The sequence below is a fragment of the Oncorhynchus clarkii genome, unplaced genomic scaffold (assembly GCF_045791955.1).
Source record: "Oncorhynchus clarkii lewisi isolate Uvic-CL-2024 unplaced genomic scaffold, UVic_Ocla_1.0 unplaced_contig_399_pilon_pilon, whole genome shotgun sequence".
NCBI lineage: Eukaryota > Metazoa > Chordata > Actinopteri > Salmoniformes > Salmonidae > Oncorhynchus > Oncorhynchus clarkii.
The window spans coordinates 153,557-163,934 of NW_027257972.1; the positions used below are offsets into that span (position 1 = coordinate 153,557).

Below are 10,378 nucleotides of genomic sequence, written 5' to 3' on the forward strand. Positions count from 1 at the left end.
TTCTCATTTGATATTAAAGAAATTATCACACAAGTCAGATTTATTCTTAAACTAAATCTTTATTCACTTATTAATAAGGGAGCAGGTCAATACAACACACACACATAAAGTTAATCAATTGAGTGCTCTACAATAATATTGGCTGGTCAACAAATCACCCCCAGATGATTCGTTGAGAGCCACGAGACAAAAGTACAAAAGGTATTTTATAGCTAAGATACACCCCTTTCAACCTACATGACCAACAACAGATGTATAGAACGGGTCACAAGGTTAAGATTTGTATGAAAGATACTTATAATTCTCAGCAGACAGCATCTGCTGTAAAAACAGTACTCTGTGTAGAAACCAGGGTCTGGCCCTGAGGTCATCTCTCCCTGGTAACATATAGAACAGAAACATTAACTCATAATCTGGAATACTGCCTCTTTAGGTTTTAAATCACCCCAAAAACATTGTAAATCTCCTGTCAGTGTTTTCTCCCAGAAGCCCATCCTCAGTAGAACACAGACACAATAGTTCTAAGAACCCTCTATTCTGTTACATAAAACAACCATTTGATACAATAAAAGTACAATAACATAATGTTGCAGTTTTGCTCTCAGTGTCCACTGAAAGTTGACTAGTAACAACAACTGGGACCTAAAAGACACCCACCATGAGACCCACTAAATCTGCCCAAGAAGAGGCAAACAAAAGAAAAACCCACAACAAGCTTAAAAACAGGAAGCAAACGTGTTGACTCTCTAAAGGTGTTGATTTGTCACATCTATCAAGACAACTGGAGCACTGGGCCAGACACTCTTAAATAGAACCTGGACCAGCTCAGGTGAAAAACCTTCTCACTAACGAGATGGACAAGCCAGCACAGGTGTAACACATACTGACTAACGAGGTGACACCAATCAGTGCGTCCTACGTGCTAACAAGCTAGACGTGCTAAAGTCCAACCTCAAAACATAAATGGAAAAACCAAAGCCTGTATCACCTTCCCCCTTAAGACAACAAACATATCCTATATTTTTGTTGGACACGTTTGCTCACCACCAACAGAAAACAACTTCCATTTCACATTATAATCAACTACAATGCTTCACCTTCACCAATATAAACATGGTGTCTACTGGCTGTCAACAATTAAAAACAAGAAAAAACACCTATTCCTAAATAATAATAAACAATCATGTTATTTTTTTCTCCTTTTTCTTTCTATAGAATCCTACAACTCACTTGCTTCTAGAACTCTCGTCTTCCTACAACTCACTTGCTTCTAGAACTCTCGTCCTCTTGGAACGAGCCAAAACAAAACTCAGATCAAATTGTATTAGTCACATGCACCGAATACAACAGTGAAATGCTTCCTTATGAGCCCCTAACCAACAGTGCAGTTTCAATACGGAAAAGAATAAGAGATAAAACTCAAAATAAACACACTGGCTCAACGCAAAACACAAATCTTTTTGACTGCCCACCCCAGAGATAATCAGCAACCAAGTTTTCCTTACCACGGACATGTTGATTTCAAGAGGAAACTCCTGCAATATCCGTAATAACTTTCCACCTCACTGCGGAGCTTCTCTCTCTTTTCAGGGTTCACTAGATAGGCATGTTGTTGGATCTGGGCCCAGTCCCCAATATCATGCTCTAGAACATTTGGTTTGGCACATGTGAGAATTAACCCTGATATTCTAAAAACAGGGCAACAATGTCAATATAATTGTACCAAAAAATTGTCATGTTGGTTGCATGAATAAATATCACTACCAAATGTTACATGAAATGTAAATATGAAATATTTGATTGCATAGTCATATTTTCAACGTCTTTTCAATATAATTTTGCTTGGTGGGATAGCCCAATGTCAAAACACAGTTTTAACGTGTCCAAATCAATAACCAATATGCAGGAACAGTTTGTGGATAAATTGAAAACCTAAACATAACATGTGCTATTTACACAAACATCTGCCACAATAATCATATTACTTGTATTTTTTAAACAAGCTCCTTATAAACTGCACAAGCACCAGAAACACTGTTGTTTTGACAAATAGCAATAAATCACTGATATCGATTAGGGGGGAAATTAGGTTGTACGTGCTGTTGAAACTGACACAACAAAAAAAACACATGGAAATGGGAGATATATTTTACCTCCCTGGTTAGGGGACAACCTGCAGAAGAGTCAGCTACATTTGGGAGCGATGCATTAAATTTAGGGGTCGCTAAACAAGGGAATGCAACACTTATTTGCCATCACTCATCGATATCATGCTAAAAAAAATTGTGAGAGAGGAGAGAGATGAGGTTGCACGTCCTGTTAAAACTAACAGCTCAAAAACCACACGGAATCTGGGAGTACATCCCTGGGAGTACATCCCTGGTTAGAGGACAATTTGTAGAAAACAGCACGCCACATTTTGAAGTGTTGCATTTTGATTCAAGTGGGTCACCAACGTGGTAAGTGTAACACAACTCCTAATTGTCCCTAGAATTTCTAAGCAAACAGCTGGAGGCAGGGCTTTCTCCTGTAGATCTCCATTTGAATGGAATGGTCTGCCTATCCATGTGAGAGACGCAGACTCAGTCTCAACCTTTAAGTCTTTACTGAAGACTCATCTCTTCAGTAGGTCATATGATTGAGTGTAGTCTGGCCCAGGAGTGTGAAGGTAAACGGAAAGGCTCTGGAGCAACGAACCGTCCTTGCTGTCTCTGCCTGGCCGGTTCCCCTCTCTCCACTGGGAGAGAGGGGAACCGGCCTCTAACCCAATTAAAGGGGCTGAGTCACTGGCAAACTGGTGCTCTTTCATGTCGTCCCTAGGAGGGGTGCATCACTTGAGTGGGTTGAGTCACTGACGTGATCTTCCTGTCTGGGTTGGCGCTCCACCTTGGGTTGTGCCGTGGCGGAGATCTTTGTGGGCTTTACTCGGCCTTGTCTCAGGATGGTAAGTTGGTGGTTGAAGATATCCCTCTAGCGGTGTGGGGGCTGTGCTTTGGCAAAGTGGGTGGGGTTATATCCTTCCTGTTTGGCCCTGTCCGGGGGTATCATCGGATGGGGCCACAGTGTCTCCTGACACCTCCTGTCTCTGCCTCCAGTATTTATGCTGCAGTAGTTTGTGTCAGGGGGCTAGGGTCAGTTTGATATATCTCGAGTACTTCTCCTGTCTTATCCGGTGTCCTGTGTGAATTTAAGTATGCTCTCTCTAATTATTTCTTTCTCACTCTCGGAGGACCTGAGCCCTTGGACCAGGCCTCAGGACTACCTGGCACGATGACTCCTTGCTGTCCCCAGTCCACCTGGCCGTGTTGCTGCTCCAGTTTCAACTGTTCCGCCTGCGGCTATGGAACCCTGACCTGTTCACCGGATGTGCTACCTGTCCCAAACCTGCTGTTTTCAACTCTCTAGAGACAGCAGGAACGGAAGAGATACTCTTAACGATCGGCTATGAAAAGCCAACTAACATTTACCTCTGAGGTGTTGATCTGTTGCACCCTCGACAACTACTGTGATTATTATGATTTGACCATGCTGGTCATTTATGAACATTTGAACATCTTGGCCATGTTCTGTTATAATCTCCACCCGGCACAGCCAGAAAAGGGCTGGCCACCCCTCATAGCCTGGTTCCTCTCTAGGTTTCTTCCTAGGTTTTGGCCTTTCTAGGGAGTTTTTCCTAGCCACCGTGCTTCTACACCTGCATTGCTTGCTGTTTGGGGTTTTAGGCTGGGTTTCTGTACAGCACTTTGAGATATCAGCTGATATAAGAAGGGCTATATAAATAAATTTGATTTGATCCAAACTCTTTTTTTGTTTGTCAATTTTTGTTAAATCACATAAATAGTACTCTTCCATTTCAGAGCCTGGATTTTTCCCCATGAGGCTAATATCCATAACATGTTGCTATCAATTCATAAGTGGGCACACGTTTAGGCTTCTACATTGTGAAATCATTACAATACTCCTACTACAATGTTAAAAATTCTACATTGTGACATTAATTAATTGAAATCATGAAACAACTACTTCATGTATGTATTTTCTAATATTTGATCAGATCTTTTATCAGATTATCTCTGGTCAAAGCTATGAGATTTCAACCCTGTGTGTTCTCTGGTGTTCAGTCAGATGGCAAGCTTGAACAAAACTCTTCCCACATTGACCACAGCTACAAGGTTTCTCTCCTGTGTGTATTCTCTTGTGCACTCTCAGATCTCCATATCGACTAAAACTCTTCCCACATTGATCACAGCTATAAGGTTTCTCTCCTGTGTGTATTCTCTGGTGGTGTGTCAGGCTGTGTGACTGAGTAAATCTCTTCCCACACTGATCACAGCTATAAGGTTTTTCTCCTGTGTGTATTCTCTTGTGCACTGTCAGATCTCCAGATCGACTAAAACTCTTCCCACATTGATCACAGCAATAAGGTTTCTCTCCTGTGTGTGTTCTCTGGTGTAGAGTCAGGTGGCCAGGTGTAGCAAATCTCTTCCCACATTGATCACAGCTACAAGGTTTCTCTCCTGTGTGTATTCTCTTGTGCACTGTCAGATCGCCAGATCGACTAAAACTCCTCCCACATTGACCACAGCTATAAGGTTTCTCTCCTGTGTGTGTCCTCTGGTGTAGAGTCAGGTTGCCAGATGTAGCAAATCCCTTCCCACATTGATCACAGCTATAAGGTTTCTCTCCTGTGTGTATTCTCTTGTGCACTGTAAGATCGCCAGATCGACTGAAACTCCTCCCACATTGACCACAGCTATAAGGTTTCTCTCCTGTGTGTGTTCTCTGGTGTAGAGTCAGGTGGCCAGATGTAGCAAATCTCTTCCCACAATGATCACAGCTATACGGATTCTCTCCTGTGTGTGTTCTCTGGTGTAGAGTCAGGTGGCCAGGTGTCGCAAATCTCTTCCCACATTGATCACAGCTATAAGGCTTCTCTCCTGTGTGTATTCTCTGGTGGTGTATCAGGCTGTGTGACTGAGTAAATCTCTTCCCACATTGATCACAGCTATAAGGTTTCTCTCCTGTGTGTATTCTCTTGTGCACTGTCAGATCTCCAGATTGACTAAAACTCCTCCCACATTGACCACAGCTATAAGGTTTCTCTCCTGTGTGTGTTCTCTGGTGTAGAGTCAGGTGGCCAGATGTAGCAAATCTCTTCCCACATTGATCACAGCTATACGGATTCTCTCCTGTGTGTGTTCTCTGGTGTAGAGTCAGGTGGCCATATGTAGCTAATCTCTTCCCACATTGGTCACAGCTATAAGGTTTCTCTCCTGTGTGTATTCTCTTGTGCACTGTCAGATCTCCAGATCGACTAAAACTCCTCCCACATTGACCACAGCTATAAGGTTTCTCTCCTGTGTGTATTCTCTTGTGCACTGTCAGATCTCCAGATCGACTAAAACTCTTCCCACATTGATCACAGCTATGAGATTTCTCTCCTGTGTGTGTTCTTTGGTGTTGAGTCAGATTGCCAGATGAAGTAAAACTCTTCCCACATTGATCACAGCTATAACGTTTCTCTCCTGTGTGTGTTCTCTGATGAATTTTAATGCCTGATGATGTGAATCTCTTCCCACAGTCAGAGCAGCAGTAGGTTCTCTTCCCTGTGGGTCTCTGCGGGTGTTTCTTGAGGAGTTCTGATCTGGAGAGACTCTTCTCTGCCTCGTCAGCATCATGAGGTTGTTGAGTCTCCCCAGAGGATCCATGATAGTCACATCTCTCTCCTGTGTGAATGACAACGTCAGACAGACAGTTAAAGGCACACAACAGCAGAAATCCACTGGTTATTTGAGGTAAAAGGTGATACCCATGAAGTTGTACAACAATTGACGCCTGTTAAATTATATGACTATAGTAAAACGTCAAATGGATCTACCTCCTGGTCCTCTTCCCCTGCCTCTCCCACCAAGGGTAGAGACAGAGATGATCTCGCCTACCGAAATACCGGATTGGGCAAAGCCACCAGAAGAAGGCACCAGCCAACCAACTATTGAACCTGACTGGTGTCAGGAAGAATCACCCTCTGCCTCAAGTGACACCTCTGAATGGGAACAGCTGATAGACTCATTGCTGATAGAGTAAGGGCACTGTCATAAACAGAGGCCCATTTGCGCACTGTAAGAAAAGTGTTTCTTCATTGTTGCTAGAGTAATAGGCTCTGTCATAACAAGAGGCCCATATATGCACTGTAAGAAAAGTATTTCCTGTTGTAAGATATGTCATCACCCTCTCTGCTCTGAGGGAATGGGAGAAGAAGCGGATCGGGTGCAGAGAATCAAAAGGTATATAAAGAGACATTTGCCATTAATTGGCGCTGACTTCCTGAATTCTGAATTCATTTAGACAACCATTTGACTTCGGGTAAATTTACACCTGACTCAAATTACTTAAAGATTCTAACTTGTTGGATCTGAGAAGTGACTTTCCAATATACCGTTTAACTATTGAACAGCTGTTTTGTCGCATATTGACCAGGTGCGTGTGTCTCAGAACCTCGGCCTCGTTGCGTGCCACGGACGCTGCGGTAGTTCAACGGGACTGAGAGTCACTCTAGTCCTTTAGTTGATCTCTTGTTTATACCTATGGTTATCTGAATTGACCCTGTAAGCATATTGACCAGGTGCGTGTCTCAGAACCTCGGCCTCGTTGCGTGCTAGACTTTTTGATATTCCATTGGGGCAAGGGATCACCAACGGGTCCTCTCATCCAGTCCAAACTTGAATCTCTAAATTTAGTAAATCACCGACTTCAAGTCAACTTCTCAGCCAGTAGAGGGGAGTCGCTACTAACTAAATTCTAAAAGAACTCTGACCGATTGACAATCTGCTCCTGATCTCGTGGGTCTCCTCGTCATCTCTCAAAGGTAAGTAAATAACTATTATAAGCATTTAATGTAGAGATAAGTGTTATCATTGTATCAGGCATTTTATAGAGCATTAAGGCATTTGCATGTTTTTGATTAACGCTGTGTGTGACCGAGTAACAAATTGTGTATTTTGAAGTGTTTTTGATTGTAAAAAACGGTTCTCTCAAAGACAGTTAATGGCACGGGAGATAACAACTCTGACACTCCCTGCTACCAGGACACTGGAAACGGGGATCAATGCTCTATGACAGAATGAGTTACCATTAAAAGACAAGGAGGAAGGTGTGTCCAGTAGTGATTCATTTAATTGTCTTATCGATCTATCTAAGTTTTATTTTCCAAGCGATACTTAGCCGACGGGCAGAGTAGTGAGACTAAGTTGACTAAAGGTCTTCACACTTTAAACTAGATACATCACAGAGGGGAAATACTCAACCACAGGGAAATCATATAGAGACTGGTAGGACTAGTGCTTAATAACAACTCAGGGATCAATTAGTGGTGAAACAAAGAGTCTAGAGGATAAACGTGGGGTTCACACATCCCAGCTAGAGCTAGACCGTTGAGAGTGACAAGGCAAAAGACCTCTCTAAGCGGACAATGCTTCGATATAGAAAGAGAGGGAGGGCTACGCGAGCGGTCCTGGTTATACCGAGATAACCTGAAGTATCTATAGTGCCCTGTCCAATCCAGGGAACGGGACGCTAACCACCTCTAGCACCCCGCTGCCGGCCAAGCGGCGGGGCTGAAGGTTTCGTATCGCGACAAAGTATATCTGCTAATGAGGAAACCACTAGTTATGGATGTAGTATATCTGGTAATGAGGAAACCACTAGTTATGGATGTAGTATATCTGCTAATGAGGAAACCACTAGTTATGGATGTGGTATATCTGGTAATGAGGAAACCACTAGTTATGGATGTAGTATATCTGGTAATGAGGAAACCACTAGTTATGGATGTAGTATATCTGGTAATGAGGAAACCACTAGTTATGGATGTAGTATATCTGGTAATGAGGAAACCACTAGTTATGGATGTAGTATATCTGGTCATGAGGAAACTACTAGTTATGGATGTAGTATATCTGGTAATGAGGAAACCACTAGTTATGGATGTAGTATATCTGCCAGGAGCAAAAATGGTGAGCAAAGATTTGTTTTTCACAATGTATTCTGAATGTGAATGGGGGAAAACTCAGGGAAGGAACCTCCATTTCCAGGTTGCTTATGAGTGCATTTCACAGTACTTTGGAGTTTAATTGTAAGGATCGTTTGAATGTCCTGCTTAATATAATGTTTGTGTCATCATCGCAAATCAAAAAACACTTCAACCAGTAAAATGCTTTTTGGTTTTCCATCAACCTGACAATGAGGGTTTGTACACTGTTATCCATATTGGCCCACAACTTCACCGAACAACAAATATACCTGTAATGAACGAAGAAGCCCTTTGGTTGTTGTTGCATGACATACTGTGGGTCAAAAAAAAGTATTTAGTGAGCCACCAATTGCGCAAGTTCTCCCACTTAAAAAGATGAGAGGCCTGTAATTTTCATCATAGGTACACTTCAACTGTGACAGACAAAATGAGAGAATGTACTATATAGCCTAGAAACCTGGTTAAACTATCATTATGACATCATGGATGAATTCTAGAATATACTATATAGCCTAGAAAACTGGTTAAATTATCATTATGACCTCATGGATGGCCAGTCCTTGTATTCATAGTGTAGTGAATTCAGGGAGAGGCCCTGAGCTGAACTCAAACCTGGGTCCAGCGACTGTCAAGTCAACACCTTATAACTGTTTTGCCAAGATGTCTGAACTTCTTGACGAGGTCGCTAGGTGTTGGGTTAAGTTTTCTACAATATCGTTCTCTATGAATTTGAGAGTGGTTACACTTCTCCTTCCCCCATCCCTCAGCTGTTAACCAAGTCTCTGGGCAGCCATTTTGTTGCTGTTTAAAAACCCCACACAACCCAGCAATCTGCAGTTCAAACAATAACAAATCTGTCATTCCACCACTATTTTGGTAATAAAATTATTATGGGTTTGGATAAATGTAACTACAGACAGACCTACAGATGCAAGGACTGACCATCCATGATATCAACATTATAGTTTTAACCATGTTGAGGCAGCAGGGTAGCCTAGTGGTTAGAGCGTTGGACTAGTAACCGGTTGCACATCCCCGAGCTGACATGGTACAAATCTGTCGTTCTGCCCCTGAACAGGCAATTAACCCACTGTTCCTAGTCCGTTAATGAAAATACGAATTTGTCTTAACTGCTATACAGTGTTGATTTACATTGTTTCTAAACATTATAGTAAAAAAAATATTATTTGGGGTTCTGATGGGGTACAACAGTTGAACTCCGCTCATGAGGCATGTGTTATATTCTTCAAGAATCAATGGCTGTAAATAAATAATTTTAAAGTCACAATATGGATGTAGCAATTGCAGATTTCCACCTTAACACCAAACATCAGTTCAACTGCAGAGTTTGTGCCTCTGTTGTTAAGACAGTACTTACTAGTGTTAATCAGGGAACGGTTTCTCAAAACCATCTTACGGTTGAGTTCATCGTTAGAACCACTGGACGCCTTAAGATGCGTTTGGGAAACCGGAACCAGATATCCACGTTCCTCCTCTTCCTCCTTTTTCGATGTAACAGTCATCTCCTCCCCCTCCTCTTTCACGCCATAAACTACATGCTCTCCTTTCACTGTAACACCATCCTCCTCTTTCACTCTGAACGCGTCCTCCTCTTCTTTCACACTAAAGGCCCCACTCTCCACTTCTTGTTTTACTGTGATATCTTCCTCGTCTTTCACTCTGAACGCGTCCTCCTCTTCTTTCACAGTAAAGGCCCCACTCTCTACTTCTTGTTTTACTGTGATATCCTTCTCTTCATTAGAAGGAGAGTAGCTTAGTGACCGCATGGTCGGGGATGTTAGCTAGGCTAATGCTAACTTAACCAGCCCGCTTGCTGACTAATAACAACACCGTAAATATGAAATTAAATCGGATAACTAACTAGACGACAGAAATGGGTTTAAAACACAGTGGCTAATATACACGAAAGCGTCTAAAGAGCTATATTGGTTCGGCTAATTTGTCTAGCAAGCTACCGAGGTGTCTGACGAGCTGTTGCTGCTGATGAAAGAAGCGTTCCGTCCACTAGATTATACGTCACACCAACAGCATAACCATAAATTCCCAGACCGCCATCTGCTGACTGGAGTGGGTAACGCAGTTGAGTAAAATGTTTATTTAATTTTCAGACAAATTTAAAGGGTTGGAATAATAATAATTTTTAAAACGTCGCCAGTCCTAAAATATTAATTAGCCCCCCCTAAATAAATCAATATCAGTCACTCATTTACGTAAATCGTGATTTAGCCAGCTAGCTGGGCTAGTTTTATAGGTGTTGTGACATGAGTTTGAAATTGTCATTCTGGTTGTTTTAGGGACACCTTAAACAACCCACAAACCAGGCGGTCG

General features: G+C 42.2%; 3 protein-coding genes across 3 annotated transcripts in view; 1 reads left to right on the forward strand and 2 right to left on the reverse strand.

Moving 5' to 3' along the window:
• Window positions 1-10,378, reverse strand: part of LOC139394344 (zinc finger protein ZFP2-like) — a 196,958-nt gene that overhangs the window by 115,067 nt on the left and 71,513 nt on the right. Inside the window, exons 3-4 of the mRNA XM_071142391.1 lie at window positions 9,607-9,728; window positions 9,408-9,555 (exon numbers count right to left, since the gene is read on the reverse strand). Of these exons, the coding sequence (XP_070998492.1) occupies window positions 9,408-9,555; window positions 9,607-9,728 (270 nt within the window). The remainder of the gene's footprint in view (window positions 1-9,407; window positions 9,556-9,606; window positions 9,729-10,378) is intronic.
• Window positions 1-10,378, forward strand: part of LOC139394346 (zinc finger protein 391-like) — a 55,627-nt gene that overhangs the window by 27,467 nt on the left and 17,782 nt on the right. The gene's annotated exons all lie outside the window — the stretch shown is intronic.
• On the reverse strand, window positions 3,853-5,813 carry LOC139394351 (zinc finger protein 271-like). Its single transcript, XM_071142400.1, has 2 exons — window positions 5,810-5,813; window positions 3,853-5,660 (listed from the first exon to the last, which is right to left on the reverse strand). The coding sequence occupies exons 1-2, from the start codon at window positions 5,811-5,813 to the stop codon at window positions 4,084-4,086; spliced, it is 1,581 nt and encodes a 526-aa protein (XP_070998501.1). The 3' UTR covers window positions 3,853-4,083.